Source organism: Aulostomus chinensis, chromosome 2 (genome assembly GCF_037954235.1).
Source record: "Aulostomus chinensis isolate RoL2024-O1b breed Wild chromosome 2, RoL_Achi_v1.0, whole genome shotgun sequence".
Lineage (NCBI taxonomy): Eukaryota > Metazoa > Chordata > Actinopteri > Syngnathiformes > Aulostomidae > Aulostomus > Aulostomus chinensis.
The window spans coordinates 4,084,043-4,111,827 of NC_141321.1; the positions used below are offsets into that span (position 1 = coordinate 4,084,043).

The 27,785-nt window shown below is 46.4% G+C and overlaps 2 protein-coding genes across 16 annotated transcripts in view; one reads left to right on the plus strand and one right to left on the minus strand.

The window, feature by feature from the left end:
• The first annotated feature begins 447 nt into the window (after positions 1–447).
• Positions 448–22,981, plus strand: LOC147268833 (ankyrin repeat and BTB/POZ domain-containing protein 2-like). 2 transcript variants are annotated; one of them, XM_086223190.1, is made up of 17 exons: positions 448–1,358; positions 8,487–8,636; positions 10,019–10,226; positions 10,956–11,108; positions 11,488–11,653; positions 11,972–12,061; positions 12,133–12,234; positions 12,366–12,462; positions 12,849–12,984; positions 13,937–14,193; positions 15,399–15,577; positions 17,606–17,711; positions 17,878–17,980; positions 19,259–19,331; positions 19,420–19,488; positions 19,803–19,916; positions 20,274–22,981. In XM_086223190.1, exons 1-17 carry the CDS (start codon positions 488–490, stop codon positions 20,499–20,501), a joined length of 3,102 nt encoding a protein of 1,033 aa, XP_086079316.1. In that variant the 5' UTR covers positions 448–487; the 3' UTR covers positions 20,502–22,981. The 2 variants fall into 2 exon arrangements, with proteins under 2 accessions (XP_086079316.1, XP_086079306.1); XM_086223180.1 differs by lacking the exon at positions 20,274–22,981 and having other exon boundaries at positions 19,803–20,256.
• A 178-nt stretch (positions 22,982–23,159) lies between these two features.
• The window catches only part of LOC147268834 (serine/threonine-protein kinase BRSK2-like), a 139,705-nt gene continuing 135,079 nt past the window's right edge, over positions 23,160–27,785 (minus strand). For 8 of the 14 annotated variants that reach the window (XM_086223216.1, XM_086223208.1, XM_086223214.1 and 5 more), the window contains 2 exons: positions 27,523–27,570; positions 23,160–23,987 (listed from right to left, as the gene is read on the minus strand). In XM_086223216.1, coding sequence (XP_086079342.1) covers positions 23,764–23,987; positions 27,523–27,570 — 272 coding nt within the window. In that variant the 3' untranslated portion in view covers positions 23,160–23,763. The remainder of the gene's footprint in view (positions 23,988–27,522; positions 27,571–27,785) is intronic. The other 6 variants (XM_086223217.1, XM_086223211.1, XM_086223206.1 and 3 more) reach the window with 2 other exon arrangements.

Here is a 27,785-nt window from a genome sequence, read left to right on the forward strand (position 1 = left end):
GAAGTCCCCATGTCAGCCTATTCTTCACCATAGCTGGACAACCGAGCAGGTGAAGAGCTCCAACTCACTCAGAGAGTTTGAAGACAAATCACAGTCACACAGAACTTTTCTCTTACAAGACCGAATTCAGGGACTTTCAGTAAAGTCCAGACAAGTTCTGAAAACAATGATCCAAAAACGCCACCACCACCACATGTCAAACACCATTCAATGGCATTTGGAGTTGTTTACTTAACAAACTATCGTTACTTTAGTCTGTAACAGTTCGGACGAGAACTCCACTGCCTCTACAACAGCCGGGAAAGATATTAGGCTGTTAGGATGTGATGTAGCCAGCAGGTGGCGCTATGAAGTGGCGGTGCACTCAGCAGATCTGATTGGCCGCATGAGCACCAACACTCTCCATCAGCTTCATGACGAGACACTCCGCTGTGCTCCTGGCAGCTCGAACAGGAACAGAACCTGCACTCCTAACACCCCCTCTATCATGTCAAGTGCGCTGGTGAAAACGCTGGAGGACCTGAGCTTAGATTCGGGCCATGAGACCAAGGACTCCTGCACGTCCCTCAGCCTGTCCTCCTCTGGCGGGTCTCAACCTCGCTCGAGCACTCCTCCTCGGGGTCCCTGGTGGCAACATGCGGGGTCTCTGCACAGCAGGAACGGGAGCTGGGACACGGTGAGCACGCTGCCGGAGGACGCGACTGACGTTGAAGGCAAGTGTCCTTGCCTGCTGGAGTTGGAGGATTATCCCTGGACTGAGCAGGAGCTGCAGGAAGTTGTGCGTAAAGTGACCGGCACGGACGCATCCTTCACCGTGGACGCGGTGCACCGGCTATCCATCCTGTTGCGCAGGGCTTTGGTCCGTGTCTCCGGTGAAGCTCAGCGGCTAAGTGAGCTCCACAAGCGGTGCACACGCCATGAGGTCCAGAGCGCGATGCGACTAGTTCTGAGCTGGGCTTTGGCGGAAAGTTGCATCTCCTCCGCAGTGCGCGCCGTGTCCCTGTACTGCATGAGCTCCGGGGATACGGCACATCAGCGAGGAATGTCGGCACGTTGCGGACTGTCGCTTTCCGTGGGTCGGTTCTCCAGGTGGATGGTGGAGACACGCGTGTCGGTTCGCGTGCACGACTTCGCCGCCATCTATTTGACGGCTTGCGTGGAGAGTTTAGCGGAGGAGGTGGCAGGACGGGTTCTGAAGTGGGCGAGGCTGACCGCCGAAGAGGAGCGGGAGCCGGACGGCGGCGGCACCTGCTTCGCGGTGACCGCGGAGCTGCTGGAGGGAGCGGTCAACGCCGATGCAGAGCTGTGGGGGCTGCTGCAGGTGTACGAGCATCTGATATGTGGCAGAAATAAGTACGGTAAGTTGAGACGTGTCATTCTGCAGTTTACCTTTGCCATGGAATGTGACCCAGGTGTACCTGATTGCATTCATCCAGGAGAAGAAAGATCGTCTTTCTGATTCGAAGTTTTGTTATGTACGTCGGTCAGGTTTCAAACTCCTGTGTGATTTGCTAACGTCGCTGTCGATCATTTTAAATGAAAAATCTTTGGATTTTGGTCAGACAATGTAATTTCATTTGATTAAAGCCTACAATTTTGAATTCATGGAAACACATTTAGTTATTCATCAGAATTTATGATGGCGCGATGTGAGCACCATGCACTCGGCCTGTGCTCGGCTTCGTTTTGGTCTTTAAGGGGGAAGTAATCCGAGTATAAAGCACAGTACAAATAGGCCGCGATCAGACTCCTAATTATTCATAGGTGTGTTCCAGACGTGACATCACTCAACCAATCAGTGAGCCTTGTGTCGTTCCCTGAAAGCCCAGGCTGCACCAGGACTTGAGGTGTTGCTACGTCAGTGGTGCTCACATTGTAACCCTGGAGGAGAGAGCAGTTCTCAGCAACAGAGCTCCTCATGCACCAGGAGAAAAACACATGCGCCTGTCTTATATTTATATAGGGGAGCAGCAGGAATCCACAGAAGCCACCAGAGGTAGAGCAGGTCTGGGAGGAGGTGGAGCAGGACTGGGAGGGGCTGAGGCAGGACTGGGAGGAGGTGGAGCAGGACTGGGAGGGGCTGAGGCAGGACTGGGAGGAGGTGGAGCAGGACTGGCAGAAGGTAGAGCAGGACTGGGAGGGGCTGAGGCAGGACTGGGAGGAGGTGGAGCAGGTCTGGGAGGAGGTGGAGCAGGACTGGGAGGGGCTGAGGCAGGACTGGGAGGAGGTGGAGCAGGACTGGGAGGGGCTGAGGCAGGACTGGGAGGAGGTGGAGCAGGACTGGCAGAAGGTAGAGCAGGACTGGGAGGGGCTGAGGCAGGACTGGGAGGAGGTGGAGCAGGACTGGGAGGGGCTGAGGCAGGACTGGGAGGAGGTGAAGCAGGACTGGGAGGAGGTGGAGCAGGACTGGGAGGAGGTGGAGCAGGACTGGGAGGAGGTGAAGCAGGACTGAGAGGAGGTGGAGCAGGACTGGGAGGAGGTGGTGGCCAGTGCTTCCATGTTGTCTAGCATCAATAGAACTGTATTGCAATGCAGCATATCTGCACTGCGTAGCTCCTCCTCTCATCTGGTGAGTCTGTCGAGCCCTCGATATCTTTGTGTATCCAGAGTTCATGAATCAAAGGAACAGTGGTGCTCAACTCAATGACCGGGCGATGCTATATACTGGGTGCTGGCCGAGGAAGGAAAGACTAGAAAAAGACGACAGCACTCACAAATGCATGCCAATCTGTGGTTAATGAAAGTACATGGCAGTGGACGCATTAGCACTGTGGCCCCCCAGCAAGAAGGTTGTGGGTGGAGCCCCGGCTGCAGCACGGGGTCTTTCTGGGTGAGTCTCCATGTTCTCCCTGTTCCTGCTGGGTTCTCTCTGGTACTCCAGCTTCCTCCACAGTCCAAAGACATCAAGAGGGACCAGGTTAATCCAGACTCTAAATTGACCGTAGGCGTGGCTGGGAGAGCCAATGGTTGTCTGTCTCTATGTGTTGGCCCTGCCATGGACTGGTGACCTGTCCAGGGGGAAGGCTGCTGGGATAGGCTCCACCCCCACCACCCTCAACAGGATAAGAAGAAGAAAATGGATGGAAGGATGGATGGATGGATGGAAAGAAATGTGACGTTCTTGTATTTCTGACATGGGTTGCAACATGCTGATCTTGTGAGCCTTCAGCTAGGTGTCTCTGTGCGAGTGCTCCTGAGCACTGCGGAGGTATTCGTTCCCATTTCTATACACCTTGAGCCTCATTCCTAAATTTACCAGAGTACAGATTGCCTCTCGTGCACAATGTAAGGATTTAATGTTGAAGAGAACACAGGAGGCAAAGCCTGATGGCTGCTTCCAACTCTTCCTCCTGACATAGGTTGCGTCCAAATTGGCACGTGTCAACCTACGACCTTCTGCTACACAGCACAATTCAGACACCCTCGAAGATTGGTGGTGAAGCACGAACACAGATATCGTAATTAGGTAGACAGCACCACCGAAAGCCCCACCTGCTGGCCTGACTGTCGTACTGCACTCCACTCGGAGCGGACCCGTCATTCATTCTCTATTATTAAGCACATTAACGCACATGTACAGGTGTGTTCACACGCGTCGCATTTGGTGTGAACACGCCTTTAGTCATCAACAATGACTGTAAATGTTGGTGCTGTATAAGAATGGGAGACTGTTGGTGGCGCAAGTTTACGCGTCCACAAGTTTTTAGGGGACGAGGAAGAAGTCCACGGTGCATTGTGGGCCATAGGTTGCTCCGTAGGATGCACCTGAACCGACCTACAATGTGGGCGTGTTCAGGCTGGAAATTAGGTTGTGAAGTAGGTCGCTACTCACGCCAGTTGTGGTTTCGGACAACCTCCGTCGTAGCAGTAGATCGTAGGTTGCCACTTGGCAATTTGGACACAACCGTATATAGTAAACTGGACTTCCATCCATCCATCCATTCATCCATCCATTTTCTACCACCTATCAAGGGTCGCGGGGGGTGGGGGTGGGGGACTGTGGGAGGAAGCCAGAGTACCGGAGAGAACCCACGCAGGAACAGGGAGAACATGTAGACTCCACCCAGAAAGACCCCGTGTTCCAGCCGGGGCTCCACCCACAACCTTCTTGCTGGGGGGCCACAGTGATGACCACTGCTCCACCGGACCGCCTCCTCAGATCAAATATTTACCCAAATTAATTTCTTCGTTTTTTTTTTAGCCCCCCTCTAAAAAAAAGAATCAATCCCATTTGAATGCACTTTTGTGAGATATCCTTGAATCAACCTGATATTGAGTTATCCTTTTAATCTACTTAGAGTTAATACTTTGAGTTCATAAATTTGGAACAAGTAATATGGAATAGACACTGTTTAATGATGGTGTCACATCACAACAGCACCTCCATCAGCATGTTCCACACAAGCCCACTGGAGGCCCCATGTTTCTCTGGCTCTACCTGCTGCATGCTGGGATGCAGGCTTCACCTCCCCTGAGAACAAACAGGAAGAAGCGGGCCACGTGAATGAGTGAGTGTTGTTAGCCTCTGACCCACACTGAGGACACAAAGGAGCTTTCATTCCCGCGCAGGCTGCAGGGCAGGAGGCCAAGGGCCCCCTGTGCTGTCTGCTCGGCTATACAAACATGCAGGAAAGGCCTCCTGTCACCTCGCTCCAACAAAACACACCAGCCACTGTTGCCTCACTGGCTTTCTAATAAGGCTGACGTTCAAGCATGGAATAACCATATTGTTCTTCTAGATCTGACAATGCCTGCTGTCTGTTTCAGGACCAGAAATAATTTCATTATCCATCTCCAATAAAATGATTTCAAAGCCATTGCAAAGGTAAAGAAAAAATATGTGCGATGTGTTTTGAGACAACTTGTAGCTTCAGTGTTTAACTCTGTCTCACAAGAGCTGAATTTTCTGTGCAATCTGGCAGTTCTGCAGGAGTAAATCACACCCAGGTTCACATCAAAACGTGCAGGCAGAATTGGCGGGAAGATATTGTTTTGGTAGTGTAATCTGGGGCAAAGCTGTGAGCCGGTTGTGTGGAGCCAGTGTGGATGGATGGTGTTGGTTCAGGCAGTGCAGCCAGTTGATGCAAGGCTTTACAGACATGAACACAGAGCCAGGAGTCAGCAGTGATGAGGTGTCAACCACAGTCGGAGTAGAACTTCAGAGAGCGTTCTTCAAAGCCATTCCACCTTTTCAGTCTCCTCCTGGACTGAAGTGGCATCTTTTTGTTTAAAAAGTGTGTAAATGTCATATGCTGGCTTACTGGGTCAGTGTGTTTGGCTCACATCAACTTCAGCACTGATGAACACCTCGTTGTCACGTGTGTGTGGCAGCAGCGATGAATCAAACTTTGAGGATTCAGTGGATGTTGTTCAGATGTTTGAACTAAAACTGCCTGCAGGTGCAGGAAGAGGTCTCATCTGATTTAATCTGCTGCTTGGATTGGGTGGGGGGTTGGTTCCTGACACTGGGTTGCACAACCACAACAAAATACCACACCAAACTTCAAAACTACATTTATGTGTTTTATAGTTTTGTAAAAATGGTCAGATTGAGACTCCAGTGTTTGGTTATCATCTATGGAGTGTGACCAGGGCACACGTCACAGTCCCATTAAGGTTTAAAGTTTCTTTATTGTCGTTGAACTTTTCTGTACAATGGACTTTAGTTGGACACAGACCGTCGCACAGCAGCATGAATAGATAAATAGGAGAGAAAAGAGAAGGAACAGAAATTAAACAACAGGATAGAAAAAGAGCAAAGGATAGTGCAGGGGGTCCAGTGATGTGGGCTCGAACTACAGATGTCCTCATCTGCACCTGTCTTAAAAAACAAGTTGAATTATTGTCAGGACACCCCCAATCATGATCAGTTGTATCTTTTCTTTTCCTTTTCCTCTTCTATATGCATTTTTCTTCTTTCTCTTTAGTTTGTTTTTCTCAGATTGTTGGTGTCTAGACGAATGGGACTATGTTCGGAGTAGGGTTTAGTTTTGGGTAGGGATTAGTTTAGTTGAGGGCACCTATCAGGATTTAGCCGATCAGGGCAACTCTCCATATGTGGTTGTATGAGCGTGATTGTCTCGTTATCCATCCACCGCTGACCACTTTTCTGTGCATGGGCCCCATTTACAAGCTTTCTAGCTTCTCAGGGTGACCCATTTTCACATTCAGACTGGAACTGCAGTATATTATTGTTTACTCTGATGTCACACTACTGATGTGAAATAAATGACTGATTGTGAATTGACTGTCCATCACAAGTGAAGTGCAGGATGGAAGGTGCAACAACAGTCCGGTTCAGGCTGTCCTCAGAGCTTCCACAGCCCTGGGGAAGAAGCTGTTTCTCAGTCTTTCTGTACGTGCCCTCATGACCCTAAGCCTGCCAGAGGGAAGGGGGTCAAAAAGACCTTGTCCAGGGTGTGTCCAGTCAGACCTGATTTTTCCAACTCTGATGGCTGCTTGTAACTCTTCCCCCTGACATATACAGTAAATCCATCCATCCATCCATTTTCTACTGCCTATCAAGGGTAGCGGGACTGTGGGAGGAAGCCAGAGTACCAGAGAGAACCCACACAGGAACAGGGAGAACATGCAGACTCCACACAGAAAGATCCCGTGCCCAAGCCGGGGCTTGAACCTGGAACCTTCTTGCTCTGAGGCGACAGTGCTGACCACTGCACCACCGTGTCGCAGAGTTAGAACTTTTTAATTCTAAATTTCCCTTCATATTTTATTTAAACAATATTTACAAAGTTACACAGTCGTTCACTCACTGGTCACCAGCATTCATTCCCAAGCTGCCAAACCACCTTGAAAGGTGCTGGAAATAAAATATATGACTCTGCTGCTGGAGCTCCATCCATCCAGGTAATGACAGCAGCTCTGCTGAGACTCGAGGAGGCCACATGATGTCCTCTCAGCCACACAGCTAAAGCTCAGCTAATTAATGGGCCATGTGCAGAAGGTGAGGTGATCTTGACCTCCACAACACACACACACACACACACACACACACACACACACACTGTATAAATTCAGACACATTTCCCCCCTCTGTAGTTCTGTTGTCCTTGTCCAACACTTGCTGTATTGTACCAAGCAGCAAAAAAGACCTGTTGTTTTTAGGCCTGGTGACTGTGGCTCTGTTTTCATTTTGGACACACACAAACACACACACACACACACACACACACACACGCACACACACACGCGCACACACACACACACACTTTATCTGAGGATGATGTTGCAACATGGGGGTCGTTACGTGTTTTAAGGTTTCCATGTTAAGTTAAAGGAAATTACTTAATCAGTCATGGTTCTGGATGTAAGGAGGGCAGTGTTGGACACAGGCAGAGGTGTGTGTACGTGGGGGGGGGGGGCTTATAGGTAGGGATTAGAAAACAGAGGTTTGTGTTTTGTCCTGTGCAGACTGGTCTCCTGTTGTGTACTCATGAATAGATGCTTGTTCACTCGCTGTCTGTAAACACTGCCTAGTAATCAGCACCAATTATCCGGCAGACTTGCTTCTTGTTCTGCCAAAGATTTCTTTCTTCCATTCCAGACAAGAAGCAACTTTGAGGAGGCCAAGGTGAGTGTGGCTGGTCAGAGTGATGAATCTGTTCAGGCTGATAGTCAGTGACTTGTCAGACAGCAGCCATTTGCCTGCACTGCAGCCCAACACTGTTGGATGGGTTGAGGTTATGATACTTGTAGACCCACAGAGCTCTTGAGCAGGGTCAGCAGCTGGTCTTCGGTAAGCCCCCTTTTTGATCATGCACCATGCATTTTGGTGAAAGTACTTGGTTTCGATAGCCACAAGCAGGGTCTAAGTTTAAACCATCCATCCATCCATCCATCCATTGTCTTCCGCTTATTCCTACATTAAGGGTCGCGGGGGGGCTGGAGCCTATCCCAGCGTCAATGTGAGGGAGGAAGCTGGAGTACCCGGAGAGAACCCACGCAGGCACGGGGAGAACATGCAAACTCCACACACAAAGATCCCCTGCCCAAGCCGGGACTCGAACCCGGAACCTTCTTGCTGTGAGGCGACAGTGCTGACCACTGCTCCACCGTGCAGCCCCTAAGTTTAAACCTAGAAACATTATTTTTTCCCCCAACTGTTACCTGCTTCACACTCATTGGCTTGACAGAGAAGCTGATCTGAATGCATGTTTCGTCATTTCTGTTCTCACTGGCCAAAAATACAGAGAAAATCTGTGTACAAGGGTCAAGTAGCCTTTGGCCTCTGGTGCTTCCAGTCCTGGAAACACATATGATGATCAGTTGGAGCTCCGCTATTAGCAATAAACATGGAGGGAGGAAAGCTGATCACCTTTAGTGAGAGCTCCAAGAAGAGTAACTTCTACCTGGGTATCCAAATAAATATTTCAAGATAACATTTGGTCTGTTCCATGTTAGTTGTGTCAAGGCAGTCTTAAATATTTGAGGAGTGTGTGTAAACCTGTAGTACTCTATGTGTGTAGGTGAGCTGTCGCTACCGCCTCATGTCAGCCCATACACAAAGTTTCCAGAGGACTCAGTGGAGAGCCAGGAGGACACGTATCTCCAGCTGGAGCTGCGGACACTAGAGCAGTCCCTGCTCTCCACCTGTGTCAGCAGCATCGCCGAGCTCAGTAAGTGTGTTTGTGTGTCCCTGCTGTCACAGTCAGCTCCAGTGTTTTGTGTGTGTGAGTGTTTGTTTAAGCTGTAACTGCCGTCTGACTCCTGGGACACATCATTAGATGCTGCCAGCACCCCTGCTGTTACATAACAACCTGCGACTTGTATCCAGAAAACAAAGGCACCTTCACACCCTGCAGGCCACTTGATTATCTCATTAGAGAAAGATTTCTCTGCAGTTTTGCTGTTCTTGGGACCACAAACATTTTCTTGGTATTTTTTGTTATTATGAAGTCATATGGTTTTTCATTTACATTTCTGTATAATTTACAAGCGGAACAATGTTGCTTTTGACTGAAAATTGTTGAAGTCCCATTTGTCATCTTGTAACTTGATCGGAGTCAGTAGCGTTATTATCTTTGCAACATTAATGAAAGAGCATGTGGAGATTATTATGTCAGTGAGGATAGTCAATTAATAAATCTTTGTCTACATGCTAATCTAGTCATCAGGTCTGATCAGCTCACTGTTGATTTCCACACAAACTGTTGGTCAGTTAGCTGTAGCTATCCAGCTTTAACAAGTGGCTGCCTCATCAATGTGGGTTTTCCCAGTGAAGGCTGCAGTTATCTTAATATCATTATTTCAGTTTGAACCTTTTTTTCCCCATTACCGTACATACAGAACAACACATCTGAACAACAACCTTCAGCATCCCCAAAGGCCCCAAAGGATGATCCCTTACTCGTTTCCTCTTGTGCCACCATGAGTGAGAAGATCCCCTCAAATAAGTTTGGAGATCCTCTGAATTTTCTCCGGCTGTGAAACTTCTCCAGATTGTAAAGAAATGTTTAACTACTTGTGCTCCACTGTAAATGACTTCAGAACCTAGTAACCTTTCATGTGTAACCAGCATCAAACGAATCAAACCTGCAGGACTAACTGCTCAGCCATTAGCCTTGGCTACACAGTAGGTAGTGCTAAGTAGCAAATCTTGGATAGTGAAAATAACCCTTGCTGAACACTGGCCTGCTAGCACAGGGCCTCTTCATCAAATGTTTTTAAAGGACTTTTATAGCCCTCATGATTGGGCTCACCGTCAAGGACCAAAGCCGGGTGGCCGTTTGTAACTCCTCACTCCTGACATCTATTGAGAACCTCTCGAAGCTAACAATCAGCCGGGCACTCAAAGACTTTAAAGTTAGAAGGGGTACACAAGGCTTTGATTGCTGTCTGTAAGTTTAAATGCAGGGCTAAAACCTCCCATACTGAGTGAGAACAAATCTGTGCGCTACACCATCTCACGAATGAGGCCCCATGTCAACATGGCGGATGGTGGCTTGGAGCAAAAGGTGGGAAATTGCTGTCTGAGCATCAAATGTCTGCCATCCTCCAGGTGATCTGGTGTCACGAGCGATGCACCACATGCAGCGTCTGCGCAGCTCCACCTCCTCCATCAGCCCTGCTTGCTTGACCAATCAGCTCACATGGTCCTGGGCCCCGGATGCCCTCCACACCCTCTACTACTTCCTATCCAGCTCCCAGATGGAGTCACGGGAAAATCCTAATCTGGAGCCCCTGACTATGATGCTGAGCAGAGAGAGGTGTGTTGCGTCACGCTGTTTATAGTGACAGTATTTGAACATGATAAGTACAACCTGCAGTCTCATGGCTGTCCACTTATTTCCCCCTGTGAAGGAACCTTCTCTCCTTGAGATGTCTTTGCATGTACCAACACAGAGTGCATGTTGTAAATGTGGTGATAATTTTATAAAGATCCATCCATCCATCCATTTTCTTCAGCTTATTCCTGTTAAGGGTCACGGGGGGGTGGAGCCTATCCCAGCGGCTTTCGGGAGAGAGGCAGTTCACAGGACAGGTCACCAGTCCATCACAGGGCCAACACATAGAGACAGACAACCATTCACACTCACATTCATACCTACGGTCAATTTAGAGTGTCCACTAGCCTAGTCCCCACTTGCATGTCTTTGGACTGTGGGAAGAAGCCGGAGTACCGGAGAGAACCCACGCAGGAACAGGGAGAACATGGAGACTCACACAGAAAGACCCCGTGCTCCAGCCAGGACTCGAACCCGGAACCTTCTTGATGTGAGGCGACAGTGATGACCACTGCACCACCGTGCCGCCTATCATAAAGATATTAGCTCTAAAAGAAACTTCAACTAAAAGTGCATGAAATTTGTGTTAATGCTATAATGGCCGTTTTTATTAATTCACTAAAGTCCTTTTTTCCATGGGTTCTCCTGGTTAAATTCTGGTCTTAGAGTTTTAAAATAGTGGTAAATATGAGATGGCTAAATGTCCCCCAGGCCGTTTCTGCTCCTCCCTCCTCTCATCGAGTGGATCCGCATTGCTGTGGTACATGCAGAACATCGCTGCAGCCTATTGGTGGACAGTGATGATGTCAGACAGACAGCCAGGCAGCTCCTCCCAGGACTGGACTGCGAGCCCAGACACATGAAGTAAGACTCCACTGATCCCCCGCTGTCCATTAATGAGTCTGAATCAGGGGTTGGACATGAACATTTCTGGGTTCAGGGGTGAAATGGATGTTTATGGGACTGAAAGCTCACTTTAAATATCATTCGATTTCATGTTGCTTCCAAAGACCGACAATAATATTTGAATCAGTGCAGTGAGGATGCTTCAGAGTACTTCCGTCTTCCGTGGTTAGTAGATGACAGCAATTCAATTTCACTTTTTTAGTCTGTAACACAGAATCACAAAATCTAAGAATATACACAACCTTTGTGGTTGGAAGCAAAATGGTGGGGTGTGTGTTGCAGCTCCTTGTTGTCTGATCAGACACGATAAATTTCTCTCCTGTGTGAATGTCTTCAGGTCAGAGTGCTGCTTCCAGTCTTTCAAAGGTCTGGATGCAGAAGCAGCTTCAGCAAAGTTCCACCTGGATCTGGGTTTCAGGATGCTGTCAAGTGGAAGAGCAGATCTGGTCCATCAGGCCACAAAGTTCATGGGAGCTCAGGGGGTCGATACTATGGATGACCAGGTGACGAGGGTCTGGGTTCATCAGTGGTTGGTGGTTTCCTGTACTTTTGTGTAACTTCACCAACCCACCAGTGGGGGGGGGGGGGGGGGGGGGGCTGGAATCTATCCCAGCTGACATTGGGACAGTATATATATATATATATATATATATATATATATATATATATATATATATATATATATATATATATATATATATATATACAGGTCAAGTGAGGTTATTGTTGGTATTGGCTGACCTGTAAAGGGGCCACATTTTAAAGGACACTGAAACTCCAAAATAATGTGTGTGCGTGTGTGTGTGCGTGTGTGTCGGCAGGGAATGACACCTTTGATGTACGCTGCTGCTGCAGGAGATGAGGCTCTGGTGCAGATGCTAATAGAGGCAGGAGCTGGTCTGGATCTGCAGGTATAAACCCCCACACTGAGCATCAGACCTGGGTTTGTGTGTGCGATGACTGTAGACTGCTTATGGTTCAGGTGCCAGGCTGCTCAACCAGACACCCATCGGTTCATCCCGGCACCAGACGCTGGGCAGCTCTGACGTTTGCTGTGCTACACAGTCACCTGTCTGTGACTCAGGTGAGAGTGTCAAACTTAGGAACAGAAAGAAAGTGAGAAGCTCAAATCTTTGGAAGTAGAAATGGACATTTAGGGAAGATTGCTTAAACAGAGCCCATCTTGTCTAATGTATCCTCTCCTCATGCTGGTAGCTGCTCCTGGAAGCTGGAGCCGATGTGGAGGGGGGAGCCCTGCTAGGTGGGCAGGAGAGCTCTGCTGAGACTCCGCTGCAGCTGGCTGCTGCTGCAGGTAGCATGCTAGTCTTTTACTAATGAATCCATCTCAGTGTCACATGATCAATGATTAGGTTGTGTTTGCCATGATTTTTGAAAGCATTACTATTGAGGGACAGTACACAAATGAACCTAGCGAAGATGCCAACTGCTGCCAGTCATTGGTTTCATGCACGGCTCACTGTAGAGTCCAGTGCTGAATGCCTGTTGCATCAAACACAGAGAAGAGGAAGCTTTATGACTGATGACTTCATGTACTGGTCGATACTGATCAGTGCTTACCTACCTGCCAACCTAGAGTGCCAATATTTCAGTTTGGATGAGGAAGAAGTAACAAAAGTACATTTCTGAACGGATATATCTTCAGCACCACACGCACTAAATTTAGTTTCTTCTTGTCAGGATACTACGAGATGGTCAGCTTGCTGCTCACTCATGGAGCAGACCCTCTTCTCAGAGTGCATCATGGGAGTTCACTGACATCACCCCTGTATGATGACATCAACTGCTTCAGCTATGCTGCAGCACATGGACACAGGTGACATGTTAACCTTTATAAGTTAAGTCAAAATGGACCTTTGCACCTTTTTGTTTACTTAAATGACAATCAGCATGTTTTAATGGAAATGAATGACACTGCCAAATAATTCCAGGAATACATCAAACTTTAACACAAGCCAAACTTCTAATAATTACACCTCCAACATCTCCCGCGCGAATCCATTTGCATCAAATGATAACATTTGCTGGATTGTGATTATCAGTGTCTTTTAAAATGTAGTCAACTCAGTCTCACCTGTATGTTCCAAATCACCCTTTACAACTAAAGTGTCCTGCAGATTATTTACATTTGAATAAAACCATTTTCTGCTGACAGTGAAATTGGAATATTTCCATTCGCTGAATTTGAAGTTTCTGTCCTCTGTGCTGCTTGAAGCTGATTTTAAAATCCAAAGAGGGTTGGTAGGAAGGTTGGAAGTAATGGCACTGGAGGGAACTGAATATTAAATTGTATCAACAATTCATTACACTACTTGCTACTGGGTAAACTGGAATACATTTCCAGTAATGTGCAAATGTCCAACATTGACGCACACATACTCATATGAAATATCTATTTTGAGAGCAATCAGAAGAAATTGATGTGAGTTTAGTCTTTGTGCTGTTATTGTGGGTGGCATGGCTCAGGGGTAGAGTGGCCGTCTAGCAACCAAAGGGTCGCGGGGTCGATCCTCGACCCCGGTGACCATGTCCAAGTGTCCTTGAGCAAGATACTGAACCCATAATTGCTCCTGATGAGTAGGTTGGCGCCTTGCATGGCAGCCTCCACCATCAGTGTGTGTGTGTGTGTGTGTGTGTGTGTGAATGAGGTGACGCTGTAAAGAGCTTGGAGTGCCGCTAAAGTAGAAAAGCGCTACATAAAATTGAGTCCATTTTCCATTTATCAAGTACAATTGAAGTCCCGAAGGAGTAATGATCTTCTCCCAAAGGAACGTCCTGAGGAGGCTCCTGCTGCAGCCGCAACAGAGGAAGGAGGATGTCCTCTCTCTGGAGGAGATCCTAGCTGAAGGAGTGGAGGAGGGAGAGGAAGGGAAGGAGGCAAGGCCTGTAGCACACTCTCCATCTCCTGAATCCCTGAGCTCTGTCCCGAGGCTTTGTAAAGCCCAAATAAAAGCCTTGCAACAGGCAGCGTACTACAGCGCTGAGCATGGGTACCTGGATGTCACCCTGGAGCTCCGACAGATGGGTGAGCTCAACTGATTTTTTTTTGGCCATTTGTTCTCAGCAGACACAAGTAGTGAAAATGACACTGTCATGTCATCAGCTTTCAAACTGGTTACTAGATTAAGAGTTGCTAATTTCCATGTCCATCCAGTTTTTACACATGAACAGTCATACATCCAGTCGTACCTGTCACATGATGAATTCATGCTCATATCAACTATTTACTGACTTGTGATTGACTGTAGTTTGTGACCTATGCAGCTGTCCATCATAGTTATGTTGTGGTAATAAGTAGCCAATGAAGCTGCCACTCCGTCACGGTGCGGCCCTCATGTTGCTGATGAATATCAGGGTTAGAAAAATACCATTCATAAAAGAATTTATTTGTGCGCATTAATTCATTAATTTATTTTGATTTACAATTTAGCATTGTCAAAGTGTCAAAGTCCATTCGTGGTGCTGTCGGGTAGTCCGGCTTTAGTCGATAAGTATCACCTCTCAGAGAGCAGAAGAGATGTGAGTATAGTCCCTGATGATAGCTGAGTCTCTGCTGAGGTAGCCGACGTTAGCGTTCTCTCCCAGGAAGGAGGAGTTTTTGGGCTGTTGTTACCACCCTGGAATGATCCTTTTTCCCAGCATTCTTAGTGCTGTTAGACCAGCTGTTGTTGTCAGGGATCAGTATCCCCAGAAATCTCAGCTATCAAGCTCACAAACAAACACCTGAGTACCGAGCTGTGAGCTGCTGCATCTTGTTATCTTGTATGATGATTATTTGCAAATGCACCCCTGGTACAAATCACACCCACGTCTGCTTTGCTATCCAAAACAGAAACAAATCGTTTTCTGAGAAGTTGGTTGTTGTGGCACACAGGAAGGCAGGGTTGGACTGCCAGCGCTCCCTTAAGGGTCCAACCCCACCCACAACACCGTTATTTTTGTTATGTTTTCCAAGAGGATTCAAGTCACCAATGTTGTCATGTCATACCTTGAGATGCCAATGACCTTCAGCTTTGCCAATTAGTTTAATACATGACAATATTTGACCAACTATGTTAAAGATCCAACATCCACAAGTGGAAATGCAGCAAGTTATTGACTAGGCTCACACACCACATACTGGCCTGGATGTCTGGGTGCTGGAACAACTGTATGTGAAATTTGTTTGTTAACAGATGGATAATGGCTGCTCCAGTCTGATGTTTTGCTCCTCCCGGCCGCTGTCCCCAGGTGTGACCTGGAGGCTCCACATCTGGCTCGAGTGTCTCCAAAGAGCGCAGCATCTTTCCAGAGATGAAGTCATTGTTTCCCTTCTCACCGAGTTCCCCTCCATCAGGGTGGAGGACTACACTCCTGAGCTCGTCTCCACAGGCATCCCGCTCATGTTCAGCCTGCTAGAAACCAGCAAGGTACTGCTGAACAGCCTTTGGTGCTGGTGTAAACGGTGGTGTCTGTCTGTGGAGGTGAAGGTGTCTATGGTGCAGGAAGAATGGCATGGCCACACAGGACTTGCTCTCATGGCTCTCAACGGCTTCCGTTTTTTATTCTGGTATAAAGACAACACAGCGACACAGAGATGTCATCGATGTTCAACTGCAAGCATTCAGGTCTCCAGCTCAGAAGTTCTTTTTCTTTTCAGAAGAACACTAAACCTGCAGTTGCAGTATTAACCCACCAGGTGGCTTCAAAACTATATGCATGCAGACCAGCACATCAATTTTGCAGGAGCTCATGTTCTAACCCTGTTGCACTGGGAGTGATATTTGGGACATTAAAGTGATTTTTTTGGATGTACTGAAGTGGGGTTGTATGGGGTAGTCATCCATCCTACACCACAGTGCAATGCTGAGCTACAGAGCTGCAACTGCTTCAGGCTCTCGGCACAGAAGTTGCACTGACCCACATCTTCTGAAGGTGAGACGTCCATTCTGTGGATGACTACCTCAGTACACCCCAGATCTCCCTTTAACTGAGTAGATACATGTGTGTGTTCGTTTCATCTTGCAACCGGTAATAATTAAAGGATAACGTATAGATAATTTTGATAGTGTTTTGGATGAGACTCATCTGAGCATTAGTTGTTATCCATTTCTTACATGAGAATTGTTTATCCTTGTTGAACTAAAGATGCAAAGGATGCTAAAATGTTACTGTCAAAGATATTTGGGTATTAAGATTTAGCTTTGAAGAGAGAGCTGTGAAAAAATGTTTCAGTAAAACCTAATCAAGGAAGAATGAATTTAACCAGCAATGTATCAGACTCTTGGCATCTTTTCTGGGTGAAGTGAGGATTGAACCAACGACCCTCAGATTGCTAGAAGGCCACTGTCCTCTGAGCCACGCGCAGGACTGGTGAGGGCCAGGGATGAGCCCCTGCAGGGCAGGAACCACCAGATAGAAGAAGTGGATGATATCAAGAAATCCTACCAGTGGCTGGACAGGGCTGGACTGAAAGACAGTAGAGAGGCAAAACTCATGGCAGCACAAGAGCAGGCACTAGTACAAGAGGCCAGGGTCCAGACCACCAAACAGGACCACCGGCGCAGGCAGGGGTCTAGACCACCAGACAGACCCACAGGCGCAGGCCGGGGTCTTGACCAGACAGACCCACAGGCGCAGGCCGGGGTCTAGACCATCAGACAGGACCACAGGCTCAGGCCGGGGTCTAGATGCCCCTGAGACAATTGAGCACATAGTAGCAGGGTGATGATGCGGGCAGGAAGAGCGCCATGACCAAGAGGCTGTGTGGTGTTCAAGAACATCTGCACTGAGGAGGCTGGAAGTCCCAAGGTCAGAATGCTAGACCCCTCCTAAGGTCGTGGAGAATGACCCAGCTAAGATCCTGTGGTACTTCCAGATCCAGACTAATAAACTGGTGATGGTTAACAACCGGACATTGAGTTGATAGAAAACAACACAAGAAGGTGGTGGTGAGAGATGTAGCACTACCAAGCGACAGCAGCATCAAGAAGAAGGAACAGGAGAAGCTGCATAATTACCAAGGGCTGAAAGAGCAGCTGCAGATGATGGGGGAGTGAAGGCAACACTGGTGCCAGAAGAGTGTTTGTGGTCCTGGGGGCTGTGACCCCCAAAGAGGGAGAGAGACTAGCAGATTCCAGGAACAACATCTGAGGCCTCTGTCCAGAAGAGTGCAGTCCTAGGAACAGCTAAGACCCTGAGCAGGTTCCTTATTCCCAATAGAAGAAGAAGACACACACCACCTCTCAAAAAGGTGGGGAATTTGAGGGGGGCGTCTCTCAAATGCTGGACTTAGGGACTTGGACTGGACTGTTTCAGTTTCCTTGAAGATGTTTGGCCTGTCATCCAAGAGACTCCTTCAGTTCACTTGGTGGGGCTTAGACATCTCTCAGGTCATACCTCCAGATTGTGTGGAAACGTTATTTCATGTGTGCCCATGTTCTGTATTTCCTCTGTAGGACTATGTGATAACCAAGAGGCTGGCGTGTGTGTTTGCTCATTGCTACAGCTGCTCTGCTGTTCCCGCCATCCCACCAATGGACATCAATCTGTCTACGCAGCTGGGTAACACTTCTCCGCTCTGTGTGTGTGTGTGTGTGTGTGTGTGTGTGTGTGTGTGTGTGTGTGTGTGTGTGTGTGTGTGTGTGTGTGACAGAGAGAGGTGGAGAGAGAACCTCTGAATCATTTTTTAAACTAAATTTATGGGATTGCGTATTGTCTCTGTCATCAGACATTCATTTCTTGAACAACCAGGAGGTGTCTGATGTGACGTTTATGGTGGATGGACGTCCGTTCTTTGCTCACCGGGTTCTGCTGATGTCAGCATCTGAACGGTCTGATCTCTATTTTTGACATTGCTCCATAAATGAACTGCTATTATTGTCCCCTTTGAAGTTGACATTTCTGGACTCGGTGTTCTCCCTTAAAGATATATTATGGAAGCTTTTAAGGAAAAAAGTAATTGGACATTTTAAAAAGAATGTGAAGAAATGACAATGACAACAAATGTTGAAGCTGTTACTGCTAAATTAGTGTTCAAGTGTCCTATGATGAAGTTAAAAGGAGGGTTCAGTTATTTTGATGTGGGTTTGTATGAGGCACTGATGAGCCCAGTCAGTGTAACAAGTCCACCCATCTTAAGTACCGTAAATTCTGGACTATAAGCCGCGACTTTTTTTCAACGCTTCATGCTTATGCTCCAGTGCGTCTTATACGAGGATTTTACCTTCACCCTGGGGTGTGGCGGGCAGCGGCAGCGGGCAGTAATTCCCTATTGTTCCTGATGGTAGCTCCTAGTACCGTACTTAGGGAAATTCCTGGCCCAATGTTATGGTAATTTCTCTAAGTACTGTACTTGGAGCGTCCAGTCCATGCTGCGGTGCAGTGTAAAAAGAGCATCACACGATATTTTCAGTCATTTGTACTCACCCTCAAGATGGAGAGCAGAAGAAGGAATGCTTATGATGCAGCTTTCAAGTTAAAGGCAATCAATCTGGCGGTTAAAGATGGAAATAGAGCTGCAGTACGTAAGTATGGCATAAACGAATCGATGGTGAGACGCTGGAGGCGGCAACATGACGAACTGACCCAATGCAAAAAGACGACAAAAGCTTTCAGAGGTCATAATAGCAGATGGCCCGGACTTGAAAACGCTCTGGAAGACTGGGTCAACACACAGAGAACGGGCGGCCGAGGTGTTTCCGCCCTGCACCGCGGCTTATTTACCGGTGCGGCTTATACGTGTACAAAGTTGATTTTTTTTCCTAAAATAAGCATCTGCGGCTTACATAACGGTGCGCTCTATCGTCCGGAATTTACGGTATACATGTCCCTTTACCTGCCTGCTGCACTTTAGAATTTTTGGCACCCTGCCCTCCTGTCAGACAGCCGTTTCCTTTGGGTGCTACGTTACTCAGCCGCACAACGTCCATATTCCTGTGCACAGCTGCGCCTGCATTACAGAGGGTATAAGTGTCTTGCACAAACCCACGCCGTTGAAGTTCAGCTACCTGGCTGCTTGATAATGTAATGAAGGGAAATGTAAAGTGGATAAAGAAAAGGACAGAATGGATTCAAATATATTTTTATATTCGTGTTTTTTGCTCCATCAGGTTTCGAAAAATGCTCCATGATTCTCCCGACAACATCATCCACATCAGTCACATGACCTACAACACATTCCAGGTGGGGCACACGTTCACCTTGGGTGCTCAGTTAGTGAGGACACTCAGTTGAACAGCGAGGTGATTGTGAGGTGTGTGTTTCCCCTCAGATGATGATGTCGTCTCTGTACTGCGGGGGCACCGAGGGGCTGACTGTGTCACAGTCTGAAGCCTTAAAGGTAGAAGATCTCGCCTTCTACCTGCTGTAGCTCACTGGAAACATTGAAGCTCACCCAAGACAAAGGGTGTCACAGTCTGGCAATCAAGTTAGATGTTGCTGGAAACGGCTTCATGTATCTCCATCTCTTCCATCAGTCTCTAATTCAAACATTCCTGTTATTTTTCAGTTTTCTGTGTTTATTTTTTTGACCCCTTGCGCCGTCAGAGGTTATCAACCTGACTAGACGGACTTGTCGTCGTGATCCAATCCAGATTATTGATTGTGAAAACACTTTGCTGGAGTGAGATTTGAACCTTGTGACTGTTTCTGCAGCTGCTGCCCGCAGCAAGTTTCTTCCAGCTCAGAGGTCTGCAAAGATGCTGTGAGATGAAGCTGTCACAAACTCTGACTGTAGACAACGCCGTTGGCATCTACCAGACCTCCAAGGTACAAAAACCCCTACCTGACACCAGATTCTCCTTCACACCCCTTCACCAAAGACTGGGTCAAATAAAGTCCCCAGTCTTTAAAAGCTTCCATCTGCAGTGCGGACGCGTTTTCAACGTCTGTGTAAAACTGAACTGTCACTCATCAAAGCTCCTTAGCTCAAGTCTCTGTTTACCAGGATCATGTACCGTTCAAAGCGGTGCCCAAATGGAAAGAAAATGGTCAGGAATGTTTGTTTCAAGCTCTTATAAACTACTTAACTAATCAATTATCTGCTAATATGAGTTTGTTGGAATCCATGTTATGAAACATTTATATACGTTTGTAGCTTGTGTGTGTGTGTGTGTGTGTTTGCAGCATTATGGAGCAGCAGAGCTGTGCAGGTTTTGTGAAGGATTCTTCCTTCAGAACATGGATCATCTTCTGGACAGGGAGGACTTCTACCGGGTGCTGCTGGGCGGGGTAGCTCAGGAACTGACCTGGTCCAGGCTGGGACCGGAGCAGACCCAGCCCAACCTCCTGGGAGATCTGGAGATGGCACTGATCCACAGACTTTACTCACTGCACCCTGCATGTCGGGAGTAGAGACACTGGTGTGTGTGTGTGTTTGACGGCGCACACACAATCGTCATCTTATCCTATTTATCTTGACACAACTGAACATTATTCTCACTAAGTAGAAGTATTTGATTCGATGAAGAAAATTAATGCAATTTTTATATATCGTTTAAACATTCTGTGTTTTCCACTTTTATTTTTCACTGTAAAAGTAAATCAAATATATTTGTATTTTCTTACTGTTGATCTGGTATAATGACGCATTATTATCACGGTAGCAGGCTGAATGACGCCACGATCAGCATTTTGAACATGCAGACGTTACCTTGGGCCATTCATTAAAATTAGTAGTAAAACACAAGGTTCTGCCACGCGTGTGAATTGAAAACCGAAGACAATTATACGACTTCTAAACTAAAAGAAGGGTTATTATCCATAGTCTGTGTTTCCTGTTTTAAGACATATATTGAAAGGTCAGCGGCGCTCCAGGCGGATGCAGAAACTTGTATACAAGTTAGTTATGGAGGATCAACACTTCACATGAGCACAGCTCCATGTAGATAATCAACTCTGCAAAATATGAACATGTTTTTGAATCAATATCTAATTAAGGAAGCTGTTCCAAGAAAATGTGCTCACAACTCCAAAGTCAACAGATTTATTTCCTTTAGCACTGAAGTTGTTCACAGTAACATCACAAGGGAATACATTGCCAGTGGTTATCCTGCTCAGTAGTAGCGCTCCGAGTCCATTTTGTGTGCTCTGGATTCCCACAGTAGAAAAAGAGGAAAGCGAACGATGAAAGATATTGCTTTAAATTTTCTCTCTGAAAACCCAGCACGCACTCAGGTGGTCTGAGTGAATGACCTGATCGCCAGTGAGGTCCCTCTTGGAGAGATAAGGAGGATGCATTGCATGGTTACTGTTAGCGCACAGTAAACAAAAAGAAGGGCAAGAGGACAGTGAAGGAAATATATAAAAAATAACATAAAAAGGTAAATAAAAAATGTACACGAAGAACGTAAGTGTGGAGAGAAAAGGGAACGGGAGAACAATTCCAACGACGACATGCAAAGAAAAGACGAATGCTGAACATGCAAACAACCATACGAGGTCAAAGCTAAGTAGGAATCCCTTGTTTTTTTTTTAAATAAGCTTGTCAGTAAACTTGGCTTATTTACAGAATGAGTGTTTGGTGAGATTTGAGTCATCATACACACCGACAGTTATCAACGAAGGGCTTGGTCCTCTCAAAGAGGCTACGTCTACATTCTTAAATTACGGTAAATCATTTTTCCAAATGTATATTACAAGGTTTGTGTCACCAAAAGCTGGGAAAAGGAATGAATCCTCACAAAAGATTTCTGTGATCAAATAACTTAAACATGACAAAAGCATCCTGAAATAATTTGACAAAACATTCTCTACATTGTTCATATAAATAACTCAAAATAAATTAATACCAAAAATGACAAAATACAATAAAGTACAAAAATATACACAGCAGTTCAATATTGTCTGAAAGCTGCAGATAATTCAAAGAAACCTGAACATCAGCAAAAGGTTTAAATGCTCTGACATGTAGTAACCAAACCCGAATTTGACATGCTTGTCACCGTAAAAGTGCAAAATCAAAAGGAGACATATCATTGTAGGCCTGGTCGCACAAGAAAGTAGCACAGCGAAAATTCCTCTTGGCACACTGCTGTTTCAGAAGCGCTGAGACGCAGTCACAGGTCGGCTTGGTAAACTTGTCGCTGGTGAATTGACCTTTAACAAGCTAGCTAGCCAGGAGCATGCTAACACTAATGGCATTTTGTTCTAAAAATCATGGTTTTCAAATAATTTCCCACCAAGTTTCCAGTCGGTAACTGGTACTTGTGAATGTAATTAGGATATTTCCAATTAAATACTTGTGTTCATGTTAAACCTAGAAAATTTCATTGGATGAAAGAAAAAAACCATTAGCACCAAAATGCACAGTTCTTTCCCCAAAACTTGTACTAAAACTATTAAAATATAATAGTGTGTTCCCCTTTCCCTTATAAGTTGAAGTCAGGGAAAAAGCTGTATCCAAGCTGACTCGAGTGTCTCTTGATTGCTCTCGTGTGAAGGAGTCACTCAGTCAACAACACCACTGAAGAAATAGGCCCTCCATTTTTCCAGCTCTCCATTCCCTTGAAGGTCAGATTTAACAAAACATTGATAAAGAAAACAACAAACATAAACGGACTCATGTTGTGGATAAATAATTCAATTGTGGCGTGAAATTCCATTGTTGTCACTGCTGGTGTGACCAGGCCGGTACAAGACTCAACAAAATTGTCAACACAACTTCAAACATGATGTCACAGCTACACGTTTTGTACATACGGAACATTATTTAATCTGTACAACAGAATAGATCATTCATTTATGTAATATCATCACCCCTCCCTCCATATGCGTGTGGGTAAACTTGACTGCAGGAACCCATTTACAGAAACGTCACAGCGCGAGCTCAAAAATCCTGCCTTTCACAAAAAAAGACAACATTAAAAAGAAGTACAATCCAGCCAGTGTTTGTCCGTCCATCTATGCCGCCTCCACCACTTCCTGTTTGTCAGTGTGTGCAAGTCATTACATCCCGCAAAGAAGTCATGTGGAGGAGTCGATTATGTACAGAGACTAGAAGAGTGAAGAGGGTAGAGGGTGTGTGTGTGTGTGTGTGTGTGTGTGTGTGTGTGTGTGTGTGTGTGTGTAGATTGACAAACATCACTGTCTTAAGGCTTTTTTTTTCTTTTTACAACTCTTCCGAGATGTGTTTGGTTTGGTGGGGTGAAGTGGACGGAGAAAGGACTCGAGGAATGGGGAAGTGGAGTGGACTGGGGGAGGGGAGGGTCCTCTTTCTTTTCTTCGGACGCTTGTGGTGGTGGCTGGCTGCGAGCGGGCCGCTGTAGGCCGGTCTCGAAGAGCCGCCAAGGTTAATAGTTATTATGGATGATCCCTGGTGGCAGAGACAAGTCAAGCCATCAAAAATGAGAGGAGGACACAAACCCACTGAAAGACCCCCGGAACACAGAGAGGGAGAGAAGGCAGGGACCATAAAGCTACATTTGCTACTTATTGTAAAATACTGATTTAAATGAAATAGCCATTCCCATTATACAGTACAAAATTTATAGGCAAAAAGTAGATTTTTAGTTTTCAATCCTAACTAAAGGGCAAAAATGAGCAGCTCTTCTGTGTCGTTGTCTTATTTAATGACCTTATTACTGCTTTTCGTCTAGTCATGCACAGCTACTGCTCCTTAAGGTTGTTCCTGTGTCCTGTTGCTGGCAGCCATCTTTGTTTTGTCTTTGCCAGGGGGGCATTTAGAGTCATTGGGCGGGGGCTGGTTGGGCTTGCTGCTGGGGGCATGCTTGGCAGGGGAGCTAGGCGTGGCGGGAGCGCCAGGGGAATGGGACGCTTGGATGTTCTTCTCGTCTGAAAAAAGCTGTTTAATTACGTCAAAGAAGTTACTCAACGGGCTGCCTACACAGATGGAAAGAAAAGAACAAAACAGAGAGAGAGAGAGAAAACAAACAACAGATGAGCAATGGGGTTAACATGAGGAGAGGAGGAAGAGGTGATGGTTGGATGAGGAGGAGGAGGAGCGGAGATGGAGAAAAGGAGACTCTAAAGCTGAGGGACATCAGGAGGTGAGGGAGTTATTAAGGTAAGGTGGTGCAATAGGAACCGATACAGGTGAGGTATGTGCGTTTGCTCCAGAGTCTCCATTTCCTCTGCTGAGGTGGCAAGCTAACGGGAGCACTGGAAGACCCTTCAAATATCAGAGCCAGAGACTGCCCCAAAAACAGTCGGATCTATCGCTGATGGGGTTCCTCGGTTTAAGTCCTTGGTCTTTTCTCTACGAAAACTACAAGATTCCATTGAAGATTCGAGAACTCAACGGTCACTACCAGAAAAACAGCCCGACATTATTCTCAATTTAAGATGGTGTTGCCTCAAGTGATACAAGGCTACAAAAAGAAGTATCGTTTCTCAAGTCTCAGTAACTTCATGATGTGATAAGTGAAATGTTAGGCATTGACAAAAACAACCTTTTTTGCATTCTGCCTACTGACCATGAATGCCACTGGACACTGATTATACACAAGATTTTATTTTTCTAGGAATTTGGGGTTAAAAATTGTACACTGTGAATCGGCGTTGTTCACCCTGTCTTCCAAACAGAAGCTTCTGATTGTCTGTTTTATCTTGGAGACTGCAAGTCTGTTTTTGGTAGCTCATCGGAGCTTTAAGGGACTGTTTTTCTTTGCAAGAATGTCTTCCAAAGCTCCGATTACCTCCCCGTCATATCAACATCCATCACAACATCCATCTGTTAAGACAATATTCTTGTTAAGTGCTTTTCACCAGTCATGAATGAATAAAAAACATGCAGCAGTACAGCACAGTGCACACATTAATCCACATTCACTTATCAAGGTTAGTATCCAGTACCGTTCCCTTCGAAGCTGAAGTATCCTTTTCCTTTACTTTGCTTGCTGATCAACGGTAACGTGTTTGTGGAAACTTACCACTGTTCCTGCAGCAACGCAGTCATATAGTATACGTCTCTGATGACTCCTATTTTGTTGCAGTGAATTTTGAATATGGAAAGTTAAGGAGGAGTGCGCAACCCAGTATCACAGGCATTACCATGCAAAGGTTACTGAGGTCAGTTGAGTCACAAACACACAAACGCATTCACACAATGAAATATGTCAAGTGATTGGGCAGCTTTGTTTTCTGGCTAAGCTCGGAGAAAAGGCAAGCCAAACTACCGTCCAGCACCAGGACCCTGGCATTCTGACACCAAGCGTTTCATCTATTTGGACAACGCCACATTTCGGAAGGCGAGAATGGCCTTTGATGCTCAATGATCAGATCTTTTTTAAGGGCTGCCCTTTGTCCATTTACATGATGCCTTTTGTTAAAACAGGTTTTGTGATGTAGGCCTTAATGCTGCTATGTCGCTGGCTTGTGAGGCATGTAGGTGGGGGGGGGGGGGGCTGAGGTATGTAATCACCCTCATCTCGTCTCTGTAATGCAACGTACCAATCATAATTTGTCTGTCCAAGCTTGTCGGGAAGGAAAAGGGCTGGCAAGGTTGACATGAAACGTTTTGAAAATACCGATCATCTCCAGAGAATCAAAACTAACGAATTCACTAATTAAATTTAAACTCCCATTGTCGCAATTGGGTCATACGCCACTTTCCAGTGGAAGTTAATGCGACTTCCCCAAAAGTGTTAGGAGCCTGAGCTCTGGGAGATGTTTTCTTCCTTCCTTTAGTAATTCTTTGTAACTTCAGGGTGGGGAAAGAGCCAGCCACATATATTCACCTTGAAGACAATGGCGACTGACGCTAACGACCTCTACATCAAGAAAACCGAAAAACTCTCAAAAAGGTCCTCAAGCACTTAATCAGGTGTTCAACTACTAACATTTCCGTGTTCCCCACATTTTGTATTGTAAACTGTTTTCTTGTCTGTACCAACATCTCCTGCACGTCTGTCCGTCCTGGTGAGGGATCCCTCCTCTGTTGCTCACCCTGAGGTTTCTCAGATTTTTCCCTGTTAAAAGGGTTTTCTATGGAGTTTTTCCTCAGTCGATGTGAGGGTCTGAGGGCCGAGGATGTTGTTCTGATGCCATGTGTAGCCCTTTGAGACAAACTGTTTGTGAAAACGGGCTCTACAAATAAAATTGCCTTGCCTTGCCTTGCCTTGCCTTGCCGTGTATTCCACATCGTCTGCGTCCAGCTGTAATCATCAACCATGTGAGCACCTGAAAACGTCCAGCTCAGCGTGACGCTGTATGAGTGCTGACGCGCACAACCAAGATGGCTCAACTACAGCAGGTCAGCTGTAGTTTGCTTTTGATCTCAAATCAAAGCGTTTGTGGACTGCTGAGTACACAGCTGGATAAAGCAGATGTGCATCACAGCGGACAAAGTGCTGGAGAGTTTGAAGGTGCTGAACTGCCAAGCACAATTTTTGGGTGATTATTGCTTTCATGACTTAGCGCTTGCTGACCCCTGGTAGCAGCAACAGAGATCTGCACTGGTTTGCCAACTGCTGAAGAACCCTCAAAAAACACAGCAGTCTTTTATCAGTTTGAAATCCTACATATTGCCATCAGAGTTTAGGTTTTTTTGCCCCTCAACAAAGACTTGACACACATTTACTTTTCCAGATATCCCTGCTGTGAGTGAGGATAAATGTTTTCAGTTGGTTGGATCGGACGTAGGAGGAAATAAACAGACGTCACGCTGGCAGCTCCTAGTCTGAGGTCTAAGGTCTAATTGAGTCACTGCATGAAAGGAGCAGGTCGTTTTACAGCGCAGCCTGTAGTACTCAGTGCTGGCTGTTTTTTAATTTGCCAGAAGGTGTAAAAATGACCAACTATTTAGGTTTGTATACTGGATTGGACCAGCAAAGCCAGAAATCCACCCGAGTCAGCCAATGAGTATTGAGCACTAGTAGTAGTAGTAGTAATACTTCATAATGTAATGATAACTGAGTACTCATGGTCAGTGGTGCCATGGTGTGTGATCAAAGCTGGTCTTCAGTTAGTATTCACACCTCTCTCTCATGAGCACTGTTTGGCATCCAATGTTTCTTCTAGTCCAGCTCCTCTAATCATGAAAGAAAACATAAATGAGTGAATAATTGTAATAACCGCTAACAACCCATCCAAAAAGCCACTGGCTGCACCTCTGACAGGAACTGCAGACCTGTGTTTAGTTTTGTCAGTGACACTCATTTTAATCTGCCTTCAGGAGAAAGTGAAAGTTTGCCATTTTAAAAGAAACATGTCTGCCATAAATGACTAAATGAGTAGTTTTTTTGACAGCTCACAAATCACCCCCCCCCCCACACACACACACACACACACACACACACACACACACGTTAGTGCAAACAAGGTGTGTTGGTGACAGGCCTCCAGGATGTTGCAAGTGTGGGTTAAAAGCCAGAGGTAAGGTGGTTTGCCGGGAGCTCCCGGTCGCTCTGGGTCTTACCACGCTTGGAGGATTTACTTGATAAAGCAGCCGAGCGCTGAGAGCCATCTGAGAGCAGAGGACAGTGTCAACAAAGCCACTGACTCACAGAGTCCCAGCTGACATCAAACATCTGCAGCACAGCGGCTAGCACGTCGCACAGTCTTCAGTCCAAGGTTAAAGTACAACGCTTCACACGGTGAATGTTCAGCTCAGAGTTCCCGCTCCTTCAGCTCCTCCCTGTTGTCTGTTCCGCTGGGATTTATTGTTCTGTCACAGTTCAA

Excerpts from the sequence above, each read along its gene's own strand:
- LOC147268833 (XM_086223180.1), top strand. The coding sequence starts at position 488 with ATGTCAAGTGCGCTGGTGAAAACGCTGGAGGACCTGAGCTTAGATTCG. Across the intron at positions 8,637-10,018 it reads CAGCAGCATCGCCGAGCTCA|GTGATCTGGTGTCACGAGCG; the intron begins GTAAGTGTGTTT and ends GCCATCCTCCAG. Across the intron at positions 12,463-12,848 it reads GCAGCTGGCTGCTGCTGCAG|GATACTACGAGATGGTCAGC; the intron begins GTAGCATGCTAG and ends TCTTCTTGTCAG.